Source organism: Cnephaeus nilssonii, assembly GCF_951640355.1.
Source record: "Cnephaeus nilssonii genome assembly, chromosome: 21".
Classification (NCBI taxonomy): domain Eukaryota; kingdom Metazoa; phylum Chordata; class Mammalia; order Chiroptera; family Vespertilionidae; genus Cnephaeus; species Cnephaeus nilssonii.
In genome coordinates, this window is record NC_137092.1 from 25466159 (window position 1) to 25489089 (window position 22931).

At 44.5% G+C, this 22931-nt stretch overlaps 1 protein-coding gene across 2 annotated transcripts in view; it reads left to right on the forward strand.

Moving 5' to 3' along the window:
• Window positions 1-22931, forward strand: part of RGL1 (ral guanine nucleotide dissociation stimulator like 1) — a 220785-nt gene that overhangs the window by 180414 nt on the left and 17440 nt on the right. For both annotated transcript variants that reach the window (XM_079760833.1, XM_079760834.1), the window contains 8 exons: window positions 1816-1940; window positions 3576-3791; window positions 7709-7812; window positions 11052-11136; window positions 16103-16192; window positions 18548-18634; window positions 19948-19980; window positions 22280-22401. In XM_079760833.1, coding sequence (XP_079616959.1) covers window positions 1816-1940; window positions 3576-3791; window positions 7709-7812; window positions 11052-11136; window positions 16103-16192; window positions 18548-18634; window positions 19948-19980; window positions 22280-22401 — 862 coding nt within the window. The remainder of the gene's footprint in view (window positions 1-1815; window positions 1941-3575; window positions 3792-7708; window positions 7813-11051; window positions 11137-16102; window positions 16193-18547; window positions 18635-19947; window positions 19981-22279; window positions 22402-22931) is intronic.

Consider the following 22931-nt stretch of genomic DNA (forward strand, 5'->3'; position numbering starts at 1 on the left):
ATGTGTGTTTAGCCTCTGCTAGAAAGTCAACAGCAAACACTGTGGTCTGGGCCCGGAGAGAAAGGACCATGTAATCTCCGCAGCATCCAAGGCCCATGGCAGGCCCCTGGGAGTGTTGAGTGAATGAGAGGGAAGATGAGGCCTTACCACGAACACCGCTTGGCTGAAGTGGGTCGGCCTCTGCATTGCAGTGATGGAGACAGACTTACATAGTAGCTGGCAAGAGGGTTCGGGATTTCAAATGTCTTCCTCCTCCACAGAACGAGAGAGCACCAGGGCTGTGTGCGGGCCAAGCGGTGGAACCGTGGGGTTTCAGCTTTCTTTAGCTCGTGCCTGTGTGTGTCCCAGGCTCCGGAACAGGCAGTGACCTCCTTCTACCTTCTCCACGCATAACCCATCTCCGCTCACATCAGTGCCTTCAACTCTGGGGAGAGGGGCGGCCTTAAACCGCACACCTGTCATCAGAGCTGGCAAGCACTCACGTGGCACCTCAATAGGGGAAGCGATGTAGGGTTCAATCTCAGCACTCCCTTTCCCCGAGAAAACGAAGAAAACGCCACCGCAGCTTGATCCATGGTGCCTAGAAGTCTCTTATTCTACAAAGAAAGCAAGGAAAGGCTTAAAATGCAAACCTTTGGGGGAGTAGTGACACATTAAATTCCAGCAAAGAGATAACTGAATACAGCTCTAGGTATTATCCGTTGAGGACAGATTGAACAGTGAGGACAGCAAGGAGTGTGAAGAGGATGAGGTGGGAAATCAGCCGGGAACTGGGAAAAGGTTCCAGGGAAGGGGAGCTGGTTAGACTTCATCCTGCTCCGTCTTCAGCGTGGAGCCCGGAGGTCCTGCTCCATGTGTGTGCCGAGACCTCCAGGTAGGATTTGGAGTCGTACGTAGTGATTGCAGTGACGTTGACTCACTCAGCCTGTGCCCTGTATGATGGGCTAAGTGAGGATCTTACCTATAATAAGGCTCAGTGTGAATTTAGTTGTATTTCTTTGTTTTTAAATCCTCACTGGAGGATATGTTTTTATTGATTTTTAGAGAAAGGGGAAGAGAGAAAGAGAAACATTGATCAGTCACCCCCTGTATATGCCCTGATAGGGGATAGAACCTACAACTTATTTTATGTGCCCTGTCCAGGGATCCAGCCCACAACTGTTTGGTGTACAGGACAACGCTCCGACCAACTGAACCACCCAGCCAGGGCTGAATTTAGTTTAAAAATATTTGTCATGCAAATTTAACTTGAGGTGGAAGCTGGAAGCTACTCCAAGCATTTTGAGAATTCTGAGGACTTGTTGAGGCTTCTGAGGACTTTATCAGCATTTCTGACACCAAATTGGCCCATTTTACTCCCCAAAGCCTGACCTGCCTTCACATTCAGTCCTTCTAGGCTTCTGGTCATAAATGGCCCAGTAACTAAGAATGTCATATTTGGAGTTCAGGAAGTATTGGGTTAGTCCTTGAGCTGACCAGAGGGTTTGAGGGAGCCCAAGATGAGGGTAAGCACCTCAATGTGCTTCGCTTCTCTCTAGACTTTGCCTAACCTGGTTCAATCCTTGGCCCAGGTACCAGGCAGGGGTTTGTCAAAGGCAGAGGCCTCTAAACTTGATAAAGAATCAAAAAACAAGCAGAGATGGTGAAGACCTCCATTCATTCCACTCGGATTTATTGTGCTTGCTCTTCTCTCCCTATGGGTTTACTGAAGGAGTCACCCTTTCCTTCCTAAGAGAAAGACGTTTAGTGGGACTCCATAAACAAGGTCATATACAGTGGCCCCAACTAACTAACTGTTTCAACATCTGTCAACAGATGGGTTTGCCAACACCATCTCCTGCCGCCTGGAAGAGGAAGAGGAACTGGAGGCCGGAGGGTCTGCAGAATTCACGTGCTTCTCAGAGGATCTTGTGGCAGAGCAGCTGACCTACATGGATGCAGTAAGTCTTCTCTGAGCCTTGGATGTGCTTCTCCTTAACACCTGGCGGGGGTGGGGGGTGGGGGGAATGGTGTGTGTGACAGTACTGGTGGCCGGGAGGGCAGGGGGCAAGGTGATTTAAGTCTTTTCAAATCCTTGCGAGGCTGTGCCTGTAAATGCAGGGTGAAAATGTGACCTGAATCAATCATCTGAATAATTCAGGCCTAAGTTCTCCTTGCAGTTCTGGGTGAAGGTGCTTTTTCCTTGGCGCTCAATACACAGAGGGAAACAAGAATTTTAATCCTAGTGAAACAAAATCTGCCCTGTCCCATGGGTGTTTCTCTCCCTTTAAGCTCAGAAATATTTCAAGTTCTGAACTGTTTATTTGGGGGATTGTAAAAGGGTCAAAGTGTAAGTTAGGATCACATAAATCCACCGAATCCACATGTGACTATATCTGGCAGCTCATTTCCACATGTGCTTCTTGCACCTTTGAAGTTCGAATATTTTTTTTAGCTGCACATGTTTGATTACGTCAGCCACATTTCGTAGCTCAACCTTAGCTGATAAATACCAATGAAAGAAAAAAGGACTATTATGAATTATCACGATCGTCTGGGCTCTTCTGCATTTACCGCTTTGGGAAAAGCAGCATAAAAAGTTGCAGTTTTCATCTAGAGCATGCAGATAAACACAGATAGTCTGTGTAAAGTCAATCCTGGTGGTCGCTCTTTTCATATAAACCCTGTACATCTCATATGGAATTGTACAAATGATACTCTGATTTGTTCAACAAATTTGTGATTGTTCCTCTTGATAGCATAAGAGAAAGATGGGAAATGTCACTGGTTATGACTTTTAGGCAAAGACCTCAAAGCCAGGCTTCAAATCCCTCATTATCCCTTTTGTTGGGTGACTGATGTTGAATAGTTTTCCCTTTATATGCTTCTTACCTTCTTCATTATAAATAATGTGAGATAGTGACCTCGATGAATGTCGCATGTATTGTATTTTGGTGGGTCACTTTTCAGGTGGTCGTTGAGCATTCATATGTATTATAGACAATTCATAATACATATAAATTATTGACAATTATTGCTTTCCCCAAAGTGGTAAGTGCAGAAGAGCCCAAACAATTGTAATAATTCATAATAGTCCATAATTCATGGTCATGAGTGCCCAGAAAACACCATGGATATGAATTTGAGGTCAAAATAATCTTAAAAATTTTTTTTAATTTTTCAGTTAAAGTCAACATACAATATTATTATAGTTTCAGGTGTACAGCATAGCAATTAGACATTTATATAACTTACAAAGTGAGAGGTCAAAAATAATCTTAAGCATAGATTTTTACTTGGCTTTCCTTCTAAGACAGAAAAGTTAAACCGATCTTGGGCATTTAGATTTTCTCTTGGTCATTGTGTTTCGTTTCTTCAGTTGAGCAGATTTGGAAAGAACATGCGGGCTTTTCTGACCAGTTCATATATTAGTTATTCACTTTTGTCTATTGATATGAACACCATGAGGCAAATCAAGTAGAAAAGGATTATTTGTTCATTGAAAAAAAATAGCAATTTACAGATGACCCAGATGACGTATGTTGCCACATGAAATGTCTGTGTTGTCCTAAAACTCAATTCCTCTTTTGTTCTAGCAACTATTCAAGAAAGTAGTGCCACACCACTGCCTGGGCTGCATTTGGTCTCAAAGGGATAAGAAGGAAAACAAACATTTGGCTCCTACGATCCGCGCTACCATCTCTCAATTTAATACCCTCACCAAATGCGTGGTCAGCACCATCCTGGGGGGCAAAGAACTCAAAACGCAGCAGAGAGCCAGAATCATCGAGAAGTGGATTAACATTGCTCATGTAATTGTCTCTTTTTAAATATTCTCTGTGCTTAGTCGACATCGGATTCTACTGCATCACGGTGTTTAAATGGTTTCCATCTGGTTGAAAGGCAATCGAAAGACCTTTCCATGTGAGGGCCCATTGGGTTTTGTTATTGTTATTGTTTTTCCGAAGTAAGAAAGTTGTCTTTCTTAACTTGGGAGCTTATTTGCTTTTCCTCCTTTTCCTGTTTTTCCTTGCTTACTTCATTTTGCTCCTGGAGCCTCGCACTGCTGCTCCTTCAGGTTGAAACATTCCGCCTGCTTTTTCCTTCGTAGGCACAGGCTGTCGGTTCTGTCCTGTGTTCAGTAAATATAAACTGATAGTCTAAGTGTCAAACAGACTGCGCTCAGCCAGAGTGATTACCCATGCACCCTATCTTTAGCAGATTTGAAGAGCCAGTACCTTCTCAGAGTCCTGAATCTTTTTTCTAAAGGACTGAGATACACAGATTTCCCATTAATCGGGGGCTTTTCCGAGAGCCTTATCTCTGATGTTGGAGGGGCAGAGTCTATTCCTAGGCCTGAATTACATTTTGCTTAAGGTCATTCTGCTTATATTTATCTTATTTTATCATTGAGAAAAGGTAAACAGTATTGAGTGAGTTGGTCACCAAATAATTCACGAACTTCTGTGTATGTATTTTGGGGACATAGATGGGATAAGCACAATTAATTTGGTCTTACAGGAGTCTGTCTGTAACAGGTCAAGCAAGGAAGCTAAGATTGCTGGAGTGATCTCAGCCCAGGCAGGGGAGGAGTAGGGCGCTGGGAGATAAGAGCTGCAGGAGTGGACAGAGGAGAAATCCCTCTGACTGGAGCAATCAAGGAAGGCTTCATGGATAGGGTGACATTTGCATGTAGCTTGAATGATAGATAGGACTTTTGATATTTGAAGATTGGGTAGTTTTTTTTTTCTTCTAGGTAGAAGTTATCTCAGCATAAGCTATATAATTTACAATTTTGAAGAATAATTATTATGTAAACATCTCATTAGTTCATGTTCTAGGTTATATGGATCGCCCCTCAACAAAATCACATTTTGCTTTTTATTCCATTATATATATACTAGTAGCCCATTTGCAGGAAGAATCCTGCAAGCGGTCTCTGCGGCCTCACGCGCTGCTGCCGTTGCAGCCGCTGCACCTGCACCCGAGCGCCATTGCCACCCGCCCCGCCCCGCCCCACCCCACCCGGGCTTTCCCTCTGGCAGCCACCTTGCTTTCCGCTTTTCCTCCCTCTTCCTTCTAAGTTGTCTTCAGTCTTCACTCCTCTCTCCCTCAGCGTATGCAAATTAACCGCCATCTTTGTTGGGTAATGTGCATACTCGCCCTGATTGGCTGGTGGGCATGGCTTTGGCTGGTGGGTGTGGCTTGAGCGTAGCGAAGGTGCGGTCAATTTGCATATTACTATTTTATTAGGTAGGATATATATATATATATATATACACACACACACACACACACACACACACACACACACACACATATATATACATTTATAGATATTTTTTCCCATTAAGCCGTGGTCTATAGGGCATAATGCTTAAATTTTCACATGCTCTCTTTTTCACATTCTTTTTAGTTGTCTTGAATTAAAGAGCAGGGCCATCATTGTACCAGAGAATTGGCCTTACTTTGTGTTTTTAGGTGGTCTGTTAGCACAGGCATTTTAGAATATGAGAAAAGTAAGAAACAAAGAATATCTCATGCAATGTCGATTTTTCGTTTCCTGAATTGAGCTTATTTCTCAACAAGAGCTACAAAAAGAAGTTTTGATAGATTATGACCGAGAGCATGAGATGGAGAGGATTTGTCTTCTTAGAATGATAAGAAAACACTTTTGCCATAAATGCCATATCATTTGTAGTCTTCTACATGTCTGAAAAGAAAATAGTCTATCTACCTTTAATCCATTCTACTGCTTAGCAAATCTATAGCAAGAATACAACAATTGTATATAAACAGTGTGGCTCCAACAATGGCTTTTGGTCCAAATTAAATATAGACTGTGCATTTATGTGGTAATAAGAAATGCGAGTTGAATAATTTGAAGTATATTACAGATTTCATGGTATTTCAAAGCCAAGGGTCCTTATTCTTGGTGAAGCAGTTTCCTCATACTGAGCGCTTGTGTCCCTTGAACTTGTGTGGGCTAACTTAGAATAATGAAGCTCACAGCTGGTTTCCTGCCAAGATTTATTTTACTTTTCCTGCATTATAATCACAGTCAATTTCTACTGAGAGAGTGTTTGAAAACTGATGATTTTACACGCAGAGGAAATTTCTGACCAAATATGACTATATTTTCTTGGACGGGCCTCGCTGCTGCATTTTTACTTTGGTGTCATATCTCCTGAAAGGATACCTCCTTTTCTAGCAATGGAGCCAGATGCCTTTTCTGCTCCTTCAAACCCTTGGCTTAAGCCTCTTTCAGAATAATGTGTTCCATATGTTTATTAGAATTTGCATGAAATATCTGTGCCTAAGTTCCTTTATTTATTACAAGTTTCCTGATTTTTAGAACATAATTTTGGATTCTGAACCTTCGTTGAACCAACCATGTTTGGTTTCCAAATTCAGCATTCTCTCTCTCTCTCTCTCTCTCTCTCTCTCTCTCTCTCTCTCTCTCTCTCTCTCTCTCTCTCTCTGTCTTTGTCTCCTTTCTCTCTCTCTCTCTTTAAATAAAGGGAAGGCATTCAGACATTTCAAAAGAGTGGGCATGACTTCTGTAAAGTATTTGGCATTTACTCTAAAGAAAATGTTTGAGGGTTTGTTTGTTTGGCACGGTTTTAAGTAGCCAGATTTTGGCGTGCTAAATTAGAGAATGCTGTTTTTCCTTCATATTCAGGATTAGCATTACTTTGTGAAATGATCTTTTAAGCCATGTGCATTTTTGCCCCACCACTCTGAGGCCTCTTCCCCAGATGTTCTGCACAAAGCCAAACCCATGCTCACGGCGGCCTGAACGGCAAACAGTGGATGGGACTTAAGACGTAGTCCCCTCTCTCTGTGTGACCCCCCTTCCCCGTGCAGCCAGGCCTGGGACCCTTGCCCCGGCTGTCCTGCCATCCCTGCCATTCATTCAGCGGAAGTTGGACTCCACGGTCACTGGCTGCTCAGGCTGTAGACTCCCTGTGGCAGCTTAAGTTTCGGAATCAGAGAGCCTTTCTCCTTCCCCACAAAATGACACCCAGAATGTTTCCTGTTCTCCTTCTATTTTGTTTTCAAGCGTCGCCAAAATGAATTTGATTTTAAAAGCCCAAGCTATTTTGGAAACATTGAAGTACCAAGGTGTTTCTGAATGTTTATGATTGTGGCACAAGCCAATTTGAAACGAAATGAATGTGTATAAAAATATTCCCTCTTGGCTAAGAACATAAAAGCCAAAGTTCAACTTGTGGTGAATTCTTATTGCCAAGTTATATACACCTCGCTGGGCGAGGGTTGGTCATGAGATGTTCGATACCATCTGACCTTGAGGTGGCTGCTGGCCCGCTCACTCTGTGGGTCTAAAGGATGCAGTGATCTTTCATGTGTATTTTTAGGGCAGCTGTGTGCTGTCAGCAGAAGTAAGTTTGCTTTCTCTAGCGTAGCTCTACAGACTCACCTCCAGTCGTGTTTTTACTAGGAAAGCTGGAAACTATAAAACTGTAACAACAACACAAAAAATATATTAAAGGAGAGAAAAACAAGCATAGAGTGCCAAAATCTATAAAGTGCTTCAGTGACTGGGGTGGGAGTAAGGAGCCACTTTTTGATGTTCAGTATTTATACAGCTGCCTATTTCGTGGTACGAATTCAGAGCAGCTGTGATACCTCTAAAAACGGGAAATGGCCAGCTCACTGTAGTATTGATATTTAAATGCCTTTTCTGTTCTAATCACTCTCCATATAGGAATGTAGGATCCTGAAGAATTTCTCCTCCTTGAGGGCCATCGTCTCGGCACTGCAGTCCAATTCCATCTACCGGTTAAAAAAGACGTGGGCTGCTGTCCCAAAGTAAGTTCCCAAGTGTCTGCTCAGCTTGCTTTGGCTGAGGGATGATTTGCTGCCTACATGGTGTGGGTCCTCACCTTCAAAGCTCTTATTTGTAAAGAGAGAAACATATCTGAAAGCCCCCGTGTGCTCCAGGCAGGGTGCGTCTTACCCATAATCATTCATGAATTTAAGGCAGGGCCGCTGCAGCAGCCACTCTCGTTCTCACAGTGCGCCAGAGCCAAGGTCATGGGCTGCAGGGACCATTTTAAGGATGTGCTGCTGATCGTCTGGATGTTGAGGGATGAGGCTGTGGAGTGATGAAGTTACAGCCATTTGCCATTCTTTCTTTTTTGTTGTTGTTGTTAATATATTTTTTATTGATTTCAGAGAGGAAGGGGGAGGGAGATAGACAGAAACATCAATGATGAGAGAGAATCATTGATCGGCTGCCTTCTGCATGCCCCCCCACTGGGGATCAAGCCCACAACCTGAGTGTGTGCCCTGACCGACAATCGAACCGTGACCTCCTGGTTCATAGGTTGATACTCAACCACTGAGCCACACCAGCTGGGCTGCCATTAGTTCAGGTTATGTTTCAGCCTCCCAAAGCCCTAAGCTGATCCGAGATGTGAGGGGTAACGTGTGCAGCCAGGACATTGTTCTTGTGGCTTCAGTTGTTTCTTCCTTTCAGTTGTTTCTGCTTTGGCATGTGAAAAGCTAGCTTAGCGATGTTCAACACCTCTAACTGTTCCTTTCTGCTGTTTTCTTCACCTTTCCTGGTGCGGCCTTTGGAATAATTAATAACTTAATGTCCTTGTTATTTTGCCATCTCTCTCTCTCTCTCTCCCCCATTTCCAGAGCTTCTCTTGTAGACCAGAGAACTTTTTGCAAAGGAGGGAAGGGTGAGTGAGAAGGCAGTTCTGGCCCTGAGGCAGTCCAGGCTGAGAGGCTGGGGGATGTGTCCTGGCTGCAGACTAGGCCAGCTACATACCACAGGTCCGCCTAGGTTTGAGCTAATCAAGAAGTCAGGCTGTATCGGAAGAATGTGTAAACTGTTTATAGTCTATACTGTATGCAGTATAGTCCATTTCAGTCAGGAGAGAGGCCAGCTGGCTCCCTAGCAGGCTCACTCTTGTGGAATTGGTGGGTTTGGTCCTTAGAGTAGGTCCAGTACTGACTTTCATCAATTCTCTCAGAGCTGATTAAGCCCAAAGGGACGGACACGCTCCAAACTGCAAGAGCCCCAGATGGGTAAAACAGAGTTTCCTAGATTTACGCTAAAAAGTGAGTGCCAGGGATCTCAAGGTTACTGATGAGCTCATAGTCCCAGTCGGAGGAGAGTCTGCTTGGGAGAAGTCTAATTATTTATTACATAATTCTTTGGTGGGTAAGGGGGGAAACATTGAAATGGATGATCTTAATGCCTGGCATTGCAGAGCTGTAGAAACCACCACCACTTGGCCCCCAAAGCTTACGCTCTGCTTATGATGCCGTTATCTCGCAGTAGAAACATTGGCAGGCAGGCTTTTCAAAGTCCAGAGCAACTTTCTTAATTAGCACTGTGCATGTGGGTTCTTTCTCCTCTGCGTTAGTTTGAATAATCTAGGTGACTCTGTGTGAAAGGGAGATTAGTTGATTGATTTTCCTCTGCACATACATGTTCTGAAAGGTATGGGTCCTAGAAAATTCTTAAATAGGTGGGAAAGTCAGCTGTGTACAGAGTCCTCATCCTCAACACCCCCAACTCCACCTCCTTCTCCTTACCACTGCTCCCCAACTGTGGTATCAAAAGCAAAGGCATGGGCAGTTGCTAAAAGGCAGCCTGGCCTGATTGCAGCCTTCTCTGATGGCAGTCAAGGGCAATCCTAGCTTTCTTTGGAGGCTGATAAATTGACCACTATGAAAAGCCACTTAGAGCCAGAGACTTCTTCCACAGCAAACCTGAGGCTAAAACACAACTAAGAAAATCAGTAAGAAAATAAGTAATCTCCTTGGTTCATACGAGAAAGTCCATTCTTCCAGCTGGCTTTATTAACTATTCAGAACACGCACCACGCAATCAACCTCAGAGGGGCATTCTGCACAGCATGGGGCCTGGTTTGTTTCTTAGTTAGATGGTTGGGTCACGTCTGAGCAGGGATGCTGCAGCAGTGTCACAGTTCCTCAGAGAAGACACTTCTGTTATCAGCCTTACATAGTTTCCGTTGCTAAATTCAAGTGACAGGGTTAAGATAGCTTACTGGGTTATCATTTTCCCTGTCACCCTTTATGCTAATAACTTTCAGTGGACAAAGAAGATGTCTATTTATTTCTCTTTATTTAGCCTGACATGTAATCAATTTCTTAATTGTTTTTTCCAAAATATAAATCGCTTGCATGGTTTTCTTAATTATGAGAGCAGTATTATACGCGTGAAACAAGTAAGTTGTTGAGAATGGCTTTCTCGTGATAATGAAAATGCTGCATACGGAATGAAATTGCCCCTGTTAATCCTTTGCCTTCAGAATTATCCACTCAGTAACCCTGGAGGGGTGCGTGGGGAAAAGCCTGAGGCCCATGGAGACGTAGTGAACAAAAAGGAGCAAGGACAGAGCGGGCTCTTTGCATGTGTGATTCTGCTGGCTTTCACAGCAGTCCTGCAGGCAGCTGTTGGTATTTCCATTGTCCAGATAAGAAACTTGAAGCTCAGAAAAGAGAAGCAACTTGTCCAAAATCACGTGACGAGCAAGTGGCGGAGTTGGGATTTGAACCCACTCCTCTGACTCCCGAGTCCATCTTGATCCCATCATCTACTCCGAGTCTGTGATTCAGGAGACTTGGGTTCTGTACCTGCCAAGCTCAGCAGTTATTAGTGGAAACTTGGGCCAATCCCTGACCCTGGCGTCTCCATCTCTAAAATGAGGGGACCGGCCAAGATAATTTCTCAGGTCCATGGGGCCGTGTGTGTTGCCAAGATAAATTTTTTTTCCTGAAGAGAACATGTCCCAGTCGAACAATTTAATTCCCCAATTTAACAATATTTTTATGATTACAAAACACATAGTTAGAAAATATCCCTCTCTTCATACAAGTGATCATATCTACTTAAAAAAAAAAGCCACCCTGCATGGAAAAAGTCATTGGTTTCATCTGCTCATATCACTCACTGACCCTGAGATCAAGTGTGATCCCTCTGTAGCTATAGGTGCTGGGAACAGCTGGACTGAAGGTGTAGGTTTTCCTAACTTCATTTGTTCATATTTTCTTGATCCCTCTTACAGAGAGCGAATGCTAATGTTTGAAGAACTTTCCGACATCTTCTCGGACCATAATAATCATTTGACCAGCCGGGAACTGCTGATGAAGGTGAGGCATGGGTACAGGGGGCACTCTTGACTCTGGAATCCATTCAAGGGAACAGTGGCTTGTAGGGGGTGCCGGGGGGTGGGGGTGGTGAGTCTCCTTAAATTCCTGCAGTTGGAGAAAGCCTCACGTGACTAGAAGGCAGACTTTTTTGTGTGGTTTTTTTTTTAATGCCTAATCTAAGAAGCTTGGGGCTGAGAAAATCCAAAGTCCAGCTCCTCGGCTTCACTTGTTACGCAACCAGATTGTGAAACTTGTGCTCATGTGCGTCCCTCTTTAACGAGCTGCTCTGCAAATACCAAGTGCTGGCAGTTAGGTGGGTAAGAGGCCCTGGAATATTTCTTCTCAGCAAAACATCTCCTAGAATGACAGAGGCCAAGCCAGCAATTCCACATCCTTTATTTGGACTACGTTGCACAATCTGTCAGTCAGCAATATTTATTGAACGCCAAATGATGCTGACTGCTGAACCCCGGGCGAGGTGAAGGTATAGCGTGCTGCAGTTTACTGCTCCGGGCGTTGGTTGCATACCTAATATTTGTAAAGCACTGGGCCAGCCTCTAGAGGTAGGAAGGTGGCTAACAGATCCTGTTTTCAGGAGTTCACCTTCCCCGTTGGTAGATAAAGACACTAAATGAGAATAAGTCCAAGATGCACATGACAGGCTGTGAACATTCATCAGAGGTGAACATAGAGCAGATACCATCTTCATAGCCTTTCTATAAAGCGGACCTTATGATCCTCGTTTTGCAGGTAGCCAAGAGTCAGATAAGTAACATGCCCTAAGTCACACACGTGGTAGGCGGTGCAGCTAGATGGGGATACAACCTGGTGAGACTCTAAAACCTGTGCATTCTGACCCCTTGGGAGTAGGGGACAGGGTAGATCAGGGACAGCTTGATAGAGAAGGTAAGTCAGCGGTTCAACAAATATTGATTGAGCATTCATTATGTGGTAGGTAATGGAGGTACAACCATATTGAAGGCGGTCTCTGATTTTAAGGAGATGACAGTCTCATGGGGGAGGGAGAGGAGTGGACAGTTACAAAATAGCAGGAGATGCGCTACCCTAAGGGAGCCCTGAACTGGGCAACTAGAGGGTAGGATCCTTGTCCTTACTCTACTTTCCATAAATTGGAGACAATAATAGCGTTTAGTCTACTGACCTCTTGGAAGGGTTTTGAAGACTGACTAAGATAAAATATTTGAAAGCACTATGCAGATGTAAGTTATTTTTAGTATTTGGCAAGCTATTGCCCCTGTTAATCCTTTGCCTTCAGAATTATCCACTTGTCCTTACTCTACTTTCCATAAATTGGAGACAATAATAGCATTTAGTCTACTGACCTCATGTAACCAAAGTATGCATGATACATGAAAATAAATGAAGTAGAAGTTGCATATGTGACCTTAGGCAGACACTTGGAATAGGAGTGAAAGTCAAGTGGAGGTGGGGTGACGAAGGAAGGGTGTCCAGTTGATAACTGTTAGATTAGTCCCTTCCTCCAAGGGCATTGGTTATGGTCTTTCTGATTGTTCTCTTTCTAAGTCCTACTCATCCTTCATGTTGTCGTGTACACTCTCCTGCTGGGAGCCTTCCTGGACACCCTCAGGCCTGACTAGGTTCCTTGCATGTGCTCCAGAGGAAGCCCGTCATTCCTCTGACCTAGCACTTCTCATATGTCCCCTTGGCATTGCCTGTGTACTTCGCCTGTCTCCCTACTGGCCTGCAAGCCTCTTTCAGTCAGGGTCTGGGTTTCTCTCTTTCACGGGTACATCCCTGATGCCTAACACAGTGCGTGGCTTGTAGCAGGTGTTCAGAAACTATGTTTGACTGCATGAATTGATGGGTCTTACAATTCACATGACTTAAACAACTTGCCCACTATTAGCCCTTCTTAGAGAAGACAGCATGAGCAGAGTAGTTTGTGCTGATGTCTGACTCTGGATTTGGCCTACCTGCTCAACTGTACTCTACACAATGATCGCTGAGATCACATTACTACTCCCCTGCTCCACATCCCCCTGGATTTGCAGACTTTAAATGGAAACTCATCTGGCTGGAAGGAGATGGCTTAGTGGTCTCCCGGTCAGTAATAGAAAGCTAGACTAACTGGAGCCACACATTCAAATCGCAAGAGCTCTGAGTCATCCTTGCAAAGCAGATAAATTGAATAGTGTGCAGCTCATTGCCTGGTGACGGTCTTCTGGCTGAAACCTTAGAAGCAAAGCTATCTCTAGACATTAAAGGTCCCATAAACCTTTCTTAACCGTAGAAGTTTACCTCAGTGCTCTAAGTTAAATTTCTTATGTAAGGCCCTACTCCCAAAGAAATGAGAAACTTGGCTATGAACTCATGTAGTCTGTGCATTATCATTAATGATAGTGGAATGTTGGGGCCAAGTACATATGTACACGTAGGTCTCTTTCCAGTCATCTTTGTTGATCATTCTTTACTATGAAATATATGATTCTGGGTGTTAAATCTCAGCACAGTTGTGAAAATGAAATTAAGGTATTAGGTTCTCAAAAGAACCACCTGGACTTAGACTGATTTGTGGTTGCGCAATCTTAGTCTTAAATGGCCACTCTTCTACTTCTGGGTAGATGTAATGAGTGAGGGAACATTATAATCAGCAAGAATCTATGGTTTTCCTTTCGTTGGGAAAAATGTTTTTATTTTCCTCAAAAATGATCTTAAACCTGTTACCTCCTTATGATTTCTAGAACTTAGATAATTCTAAGCAGGTAAATTACAGAATCTACAAATATCACAACCACAGGGAAGCAGAACATCACAAATCTCCCTGGTTCTTGGGACTCTTAAGAGAATTCTTCCCAGTTGAATTGACACACATAACTTTCAGGAAGGCCCAAGAATTTGGCTCTGGTACAAATGTACTGTTCAGTGAAGCCCCCAAACGCACACTCAGAGTTGGAGCAGGAAATTGCTAGGACAGTGAATACCTACGCAAATAATCTACATTTATTGAGAATGATCCCATGCTTGTGTATCTCCCGAATAGAAGAGGCCCCTCTCAGGCCAACAACAGGATGAATGAGGGCAACTGAACTCTGCTAAAGGTGGAGAGAGCTGGTGAGACTCAGGCGAGGAATTTGCACGTGAGAGGGAAAGAGGAGAGTGTTGAGTAGTGGGAGGTTTATGGAGGGAGAGATTTGGAATCCATCCCAATGTAGGTGATGATTAAGGTCTTGGGACTGGATAGTATTTGCAAAGACATGAGTATAGTGAAAACCAGGAAGATGACTTTGATAGAAAGAAGAATTACTGAGATCGTGTGAGCGAGAGCAGAGAAGAGGCAGAAGGAAAGAACCTGAGTGATGTAATCACAAAACCTGTCAAAAGCTTCGAGAAGTATGGAGGGATTGGTGTGAGACGTTGCAGAGCAGAGGATGTAGGGCTGAGGAAGAGAGAAACTGAAACTGTGGGATGTGGCAAATAGGGGACTCTCCGCGGACACCATGTTTGGAGGAACTGCACTAGCCAACCATCCAGCAGCGATGGACGCTCCTCACGAAGTTGTGAAGTCAGTGCGTCTCCTACCTCCCACAGCAGGCATTGCCTCTCCACCAATGAGCAGGTTGTTCTAGTGCGTTGTCAAGGTCCCCCCCATCTGTGGTTCTCAGGAGCCTGTTAACTGTTCCAACGCCCTTCGTAAGAACGTTAGGTATATCTGCAATCATTTCCTACATATTCCTCTGCCAGTGGTTAAGCAAGTGGAAGGGAGCCAGAAGGACTGACACTCTGGCAGAGATGGACACTCGTATTAAAGTCAGAAAGAATGGCTTTCTTACTCCAAGAAAATTCTCAAGAATTTGGGAGGACTCACAAACTCCTAGTCCAGGAAAAACTATAAGTAGGAGATTATTAAATGGTAATGCTCCTGATTATCCTCTGTCACAGGGAGAATTAAAATGGACAGTAAGTCACTATGGGTTTTGTCCCCAGCGGTGTCCCTGGGCCTGGGTTAAGGGTTGTGAGTGATAGAAGGTAATTGACACCTCCCTGCCATGGGGAAGGCCGAGACCCTTTAGCAGCCATTCGGTAATAAAAGGCCACAAGCTATGAAAACTTAACGAACCCAGGGAAACTGACTAAGGGAAAACTAATGTAGAGGTTATACGCTACTGAACTGTGCAATTTGCCTCCCATTCATACAGTTCCTGGAAAATGAGAACTTAACAAGACTGAAACCACAAAACGGAAAACACTTTATGTTCAGTCAGCAAACTCAAGATGAGTCATTATGTAGAAGAGTTTAAAAGAGTTTGTTGTTACAACAGACGGGAGGAGGGAAGGGACAGTCATCTGTCCTCAGGCGCCCAGAGGAAGGGTTGACGTGTAAGAGTTCTAACCTGAGAGGCAACTTGAGAGGCTTGACTGGGGGAGAAGACGGGGGAACGTGTATGAGGTCCTGGCTTTCACAGATTCGCGCTGTGCCCAGTACTGGACTTCCTCAAAGAACTTCCGGTACAAAAGTTTCACTTGGCTAAGAAATACCACAGAAATAGTCCCTTTTCTTTCACAGAATGCTGGCCCATGCACTTCAGGCCAAGAGCGAGAAATCACACGATGTCCAGGGGAAGAGATCTTCATTTCCAGGCCGAGGGATGACTTTGAGTGAAATCTGAGATGTGTAAAAAATGGTCTCCACTTCCAGGAATTGCCTGTCTTATATTGACGATTGACTTTATACCCAAACCAGGGCTCTTATTACCATGCAGGGGGGTACAGGATAATCCAGGGCCCCCAGGTCTTTCTACAAATAGACCACTTGCAACCAGCCAGTGTGGATTTGCATAATTCAGCCCGAGCCCCCTGCAGGCCTCTCCATTTTGCCTGCCATCCAGACAGTTGTGCGGAGGGTCCGTGCCAGCCAGTAGGCGCCACTTCCCTTCTTTCCAGGGTCCTTCTCCATCACTCTCCTCTGTGTGTGCTTCTCTTTCAGGAAGGAACCTCGAAGTTTGCCAACCTGGACAGCAGTGTGAAAGAAAACCAGAAGCGGACGCAGCGGCGGCTCCAGCTGCAGAAGGACATGGTACGTGCACCCGGTTCTTCCCGAGGCCCACGGGAGAGCCGCCTGGGTGGGGAGCGGCCCCCACATGCCACCAGCGCCTTCATCTGCAGGGACCCAGGCTTTCATGAGCGTCCTCCCACCCCTTGCCTGTTTGCTCTCAGTAACCCTGGGGATCTGCAGGAAAGGAAAGGCGTTATTACTCCCATTGGACCCAGCAGGAAGTAAACACTGAGTGAGAGTCGCGGATCATGGTGCTCTCTGGGGGGCTTTTTTCTGTAAGGAACACTCTGCCGCAGGTAGACTTCCGTTCCTCTTGCTGTCTTCCTCCGCCCACTCCTGCACTGAGAAGCTGCTGCCACCTTGGCCTTGAGACCTCCTGGGCTCCACTCCCCGATGGGAATGCCTCCGTAGTCAGCTTTGCACACGTGGTGGCCCAGGACCAGGTGGGACAGATATCCGCTGCCAGGAGGATTTGATCCTGTGCTGGGAGATCTCATTTGTTCCCACCCTCAAGTCAGTTTCCAGCTCTCCTAACCCCAAGGGCCAGCCAAACCTTTCTCGTTTCCAGTGCTCAGAGGAGTGCCAGACCTCCCTCCTTAAGACGGAAGGATAGCTATTATCATCTTTAGCTTCACTTAAAAAGCTCCCCTAACTATAAGCATACAAGAGGGAAAGCAGAGAGAGGAGACTAGAGACTGACAACTCTGATATTCTCATCCTGTTTACAGAGGACTTCTCTTTGGAAAGCTGCACATAAGTCGGGAACGTTCTTGAATGATAGGGCTCTGTAACATAAAGCCATACAAATTTACAACATTTCCAACTCTTCAGTTGTTCAAAGACAAGTTAAAAATAGCTGTTAAAAAAAAAGAAGTTTATTTTGGTCCGGGATGAGACCTTGAGTGCATAATGGGGAAGGACGAGCTGCGGCTGACGTGAGGCCCTGAAGGACGAGGCCCTCCTTGGCGTGACCCTCACCAGGCAGTTCTGGCTGAGGAAGCAGCCACCTCGCGGCGTGCAGCCTGGCCTTGTCCTCGCGGGGGTTTCTTTTGGCCAGAATTTCCTAAGTGCCTCAGTGGAATTCAGAAGGTGTCCATGGAAGTACCCTTTTATTTTATTTTCAACATCATTAGTGCTTGGTGCCTTTATGGAGAACAGAGATGACTTCAAAGGAAATTTGGTGAAATTAATACAGTATATACCTGCAGTTGAAGTATTTCTACCTGATTGCCAAGGGCCAATTTTTTAATTATTATTTTGGAATTTACAGAGAAGTTCCAGGTAGTGCGTGAGTTTCTGTGAACCCTCACCCAGTTTCCTTTCGTGGACATCTTCCGTGACCATGCACACCTGTCCTGCTGAGACACGGACCCTGGCAGGCCACTGCTGCCTAAGGGCAGACCTTCCTTGCATCTCAGCACGTTTCCGTTAGTGTCCTCTTTCTGTTCCAGGGTCCGACCCAGCTTACCCGCCTCGTTCAGTTGTCATGTCTCCCAATCTCCTCCGGTCTGTGCCAGTTTCTCAGTCTTGCCTTGTTTTTCATGACCTTGACAATCTTACGGAACACTGTCCTGGTGCCCTTAGAATGTCCCACAACCAGGGCGAGTCTGTTGTCTTCCTAGTGACTAGACTGAAGTTATGGGTTTGGGGGAGACTGTCACAGGGCGAAGTGCCATTTTCATCACATTCTAGCAAGGAGCGAATGACATGACAACAGGATGACATCCGGTGTCACTCATGATATTAGCCTTCATGCCTTAATTCATGTCGAGTTTGCCAGGTTTTCCCCTTTAAACTTACTCCTTCTCTCTCTCCCTCCTGTGCTTTGGAAGTGAGTCATGAAGTCTAGACCAGGGGGCCATTGTAGCAGCGGCATCGCACCCTCTTGTGGTGCACACTCTTCTCCTGTGTGCAGCGTCCCGCCCCCTCACCGACGGCGAGGCCATCCCTCTCCAGGCCATTCCAAACCACTCGAGTGTCCACCTCTCTGAAAGAAAAGAGACGTCTCTGGCCTGAGCCTGAGCAACATATAAGCCCCCTGTGGGCACTCTTATCTGGTCTCCTGGCTTTGAGGCTCAGTTTTTAAAACTTTGAAAGTCAGATATTAGATGATGGACTTCTTGTCCTATTTGTGTAGGGATTTTCAACAATTTATCCATGGGGTTAGTACCAATGGCCCCAAATTAGGCCCTGAATGGTTCTGAATTAAACTTGTCACGGCTTACCTGGCCATTCAAAGATTGCTGCTTCCTTCTGCGAATGGGCACGTTGCTGAACGTAGCCCACAGCAGGTCCATTTGCTCCAGCGTGGAGGTTATTGAAACCCGTAGGCTTGTCAGTAGCAGCCAAGACAGTTTTGTTGTGCTTCCTCCTCAGGGGCTGATGCAGGGCACTGTGCCCTACCTGGGCACCTTCCTGACCGACCTGACCATGCTCGACACCGCTCTCCAGGACTACATCGAGGTGAGTTCTGTGCAGGTGGCGACATTGCACCTGCAGCCTTCTCATTGGGTACCCAAGAGAGAAATTCACTTTTGTTAGTATCTAACGAGGGCCCATTGTGTCCATGGCACTGTGCTAGATGCTATGAAGAATACAGAGATGAGTAACCAGAAGTGGCTCACAATCCCATGGAAGGTAGATGTCAAAGCTGGCAGGGTTGATAGAAAATAAAGAATTCAACCAGTTGCAGTTTGGTAAGAGGGGAGGTCATGATTAGTTCCATATGAGGAAAGAGATGGCAAGACCTTATGAAGGAATGGGTTTGAGAAAGAAGTTGATGTTGAGTTGGGTTTTGGGAGGGGGTAATATGCCCTAACATTCCATCCTATCTGGTGGGGTAGGGAGTCAAGTTTGTGGATTTTTAAGTATTCCATATTTTCCTTATTATTATCTGCTCTGAGGCAGCCACATTGGGCATGCGTGCTCTTCCTCTTTGTCTCCTTCAACAGGAAAGGAGCTCGACCCAGTCAAATAAGCTACTTTTTAGTAACTACTAAAATATTAAGTGGAGAATAAATTTGATATTGAAATGAAAGTTAAGGATATGTTTACGTTCATCTCTCCCCCCCGTGGTTATCACATGTAATCAGCCTTTATTAGAAGGAGTAGCAGTAATTTTGCATACACCTGCCTCCGAGTTCACGTAAATGTTGTGGACATGCTCATTCATGTTGCATTTCCTATGTCTCTTCACATCCTCTGCCTCAGCTTATCTCAGGAAACACTCACCAGTGTTGGGAATTTTGGGGAGTGACCAATGATTTAGAGGTTAAATTCAGCCTACTGAGGATAGGAGCTGGGGGATGAAGAATTGAAACTTAACTTTTCATGATGCTGTGTAGAAGAGACTTCCCTTTTGATAAACCATTGACAATTTGGTTCCTAGTATGAGTCAAGGACCATCTGTTTTTGTTACTTTTGGTTAAAAAAAAGTGTAATGGAACATTTACTCAAGCCCTTCCTGGTTCTGCAAATGTATTTGGATTCTGAATTGTAATTCCTCAATCATTTCTGTTTTAGTTGTTTAAGAGAAGGCTGTTTGCCTATCCTGTCCTATTATAATTAAAAAAATATTTTTCTGGAAGCAAACAATGCTTTCTTTCCTCCATAATAGCCATAATTATAGTGCCATTGATATTGATGACTTTATTTTAATCTTAAGTAAAACCTTCGATTGATTTTAGTAAGACCTAGAATAACACAGGGCTTGGCTGTGTTTCAAAGTAGTTTGGTTTGTCACTCTCTCTCTCTCTCTCTCTTTTAATTCCTTTCAGGGTGGGCTGATCAACTTTGAGAAAAGGCGAAGGGTAAGTGGAGATCTTGGCTGTGATTTTCCATGTGACTTGATCTGGGCATGACAAAATGAAAGAAGTGGGGACTTACAGTTTTGGCAGAGGCGGAAAAAAATGAATTAGCATTTATTGAACATTTGTCATGGACCACTGTGCTCGGCATGCTCCCGTACATTATCCCCCAAGATCCCCATGAGGTAGATTTCTCATCCTCAATTCAAAGGTGAGGAAACCAGGACTGAGCGAGATGAAGTCACGTGGCCAGAGTCACCCGGTGGCAGAGCCAGGGCTCACATCCTGCCTGCCACTGCAGAGCCCGCCTTTCTTTCCTCACACTTCCTCCCGCTTCTTTACAATTGGCTTCAGTAATAGCAGGTTCATCTTACAAGGGTTTCATAAGAGTAAATGACATAGGAGAATTAATAAAGATGGTTAACTCTTTTTGTTTAAGAGTATTAATCATCGTAATTCTTTTTAAAAAAATATATTTCTTTATTGATTTCAGAGAGGAAGGGAGAGAGAGATAGAAACATCAATGATGAGAGAAAACCATTAATCAGCTGCTTCTTGCATGCCCCCCTCTGGGGATTGAGCCTGCAACCTGGGCACATGCCCTTGGTGGGAATCGAACCCAGGACCCTTCAGTCTGCAGGCCGACGCTCTATCCACTGAGCCAAACCAGCTAGGGCAAGATGGTTAACTCTTATGGGTCTATTTGAGAGAGGAAAGGAAAGGGTCTTCATTGTTATTTGAAGAATTATTCTTTTTCTTTCCTGTCAGCATAGGAAAGGGTGTTCAACATAAATTTTAACTTTTTGTGTGGACAGTAGAATAATTCTGCATTGCACTAAAAAAAATAAATAAGACAGAAAGCTTTGAAAATTTGGTGTGGCTTTAGTGTTGACGTGGTGTAGTTAAATAGATATTTAAAAGATTCAAAGGAAAACAAGCGGGGAAAAAGAAAAACTTCACCCCAGAGGACTCTTACTGTTCTTCAGTCATTCATTCACTTTTTGATTCCACGAATACTGATTGCATACCTACCATGGGCCAGGCGCTGTGATAGGTTTGGGTATTGCAGCAGAAAATACATACAAAACAACAGCGCTCACTAGCCTCGGAAAGCCCGCAATCCAGGAGGAAGGTGAACACATAAGAAGGCAATTCTAAGGCAACCTGATGAAGGGCTTGTGAGCAGGAGGAGTGGGTATTATAGGAGCCTGCAGGAGGGGCATCTATCCCCCAACTCATGGGGTCAGAGAAGTTTTCAGAAGCAAATGACCTTGAAGTTAAAACCAGAACTTCAGGAGCTAAGCAAGCTGAGTTCACTAGTAACAAGATGTACTAACCTAAACAGATGTAAGACTTCTGTCCTTGGCAGAGTATGCTTTCTTCTGTAGCCAACGATAAATGTTGCCTGAGGACACTAAGACCAAGGGTGGAGGTCATTGGATGGGAAACTGACACCATAGACTGCCAGCTGTTGAGTTACCTCTGTCATGTCCTGTAAGGATAGAACACATTGTTGTTGCCTCCAGTTACCCATCTTTGTCCTTTAACTTCAGAATAACCATGGATGGTAATCTCTTTCCCTTTAAGACTAGCATGCGGAACTCTTGGAAAGTTTGAGTATAAAACCTAAGGCTAAAGCTTATACTCATTGCTGACTTAAAAATCCTTATTGATGCATCTAAGGAAGTATAAATAATTTTGGACATAATTATATACTTGCTTCTCTTGTGAGCTTTAAAAGACTTGGTTAAATGATTTACTGGAGTAGTAAAAACCCGAGGATTGCGGAAATCTAAACATTCTAGTTTGTGAGGCACCGAACTGTTTAGATATTTGAACATACCACAACTTATTTGTTGAGGGGTAAGAGTTGAAGATGAGGGTGGGGACCTTGGGAGCTTCCAAATATTTTTGTTTGTCTTTTAGAAGTATTCGATTTAAAAAATAACTTTTTTTATCCTTAGCATTAAAATAGAAAAGAACAAAAGGAAGTCACTATGACCTTAGGTAGTAACTAGTTTGGGTTGCTTTGACAGTGTATTTTATTCACACAAATTGCTTTGTTCAGGGGAACGGAGGATTGGCAATTAAAGCAGACAAGACCTTCAGAGATTCTAAGTTAGAATTTCTAAGCGTTACTCAGCTATTTTATTTCTAAGGAAGGTAGTACTTTGGAGTTCCCCTAGATGATTTTCTCCATCATTTATCCTAATGCGGCTTTTTTTTTTTTTCATGTTGAAAAGATGTGTATTTGGTTGGCCTTATTACTCACTCTTTCTCTTTGGTGTTGTGTCTGCTTTAGGAATTTGAAGTGATTGCCCAAATAAAGCTCCTACAGTCTGCCTGCAACAGCTACTGCATGACTCCAGACCAGAAGTTCATCCAGTGGTTCCAGAGGCAGCGGCTCCTGACAGAGGAGGAGAGGTAGGCGGACTATTGCCCACCACAGTGGAGCTGTGGTGCTGGCGAGGGGAGTGCCACACCCAGTTCCTCGTGTGGCCATTTTTTCAACAGCTGTTTAGTGAGCAGCTACTAGACTCTAGACCAGGGGTCCTCAAACTACGGCCCGCCGAGGACATTTATCCGGCCCGCCGGGTGTTTTTGCCGCCGCTGCCTGTCCTGCTTAGCAGCCGACTTAGTAGTGTGCATAGGAATTTGTTCATAGTTTTTTTTTTTTAAACTATAGTCCGGCCCTCCAACGGTCTGAGGGACAGTGAACTGGCCCCCTGTTTAAAAAGTTTGAGGACCCCTGCTCTAGACCCAAAGGTTTCAAAGGATACTGATGTAGCAGGAAGAGCTGAGTTGATGACATCAGAAGATGTGCTTTCAGATTCTTGCTCTGCCATTGATTATCTTTGTAACCTGGAACAAGTCACTTACTCTTCCTGATCTCCAGGATGCTCTTCTGTAAGATGTTTGTGAGGATTAAATAAAATCATATTTGGGGAAAACAT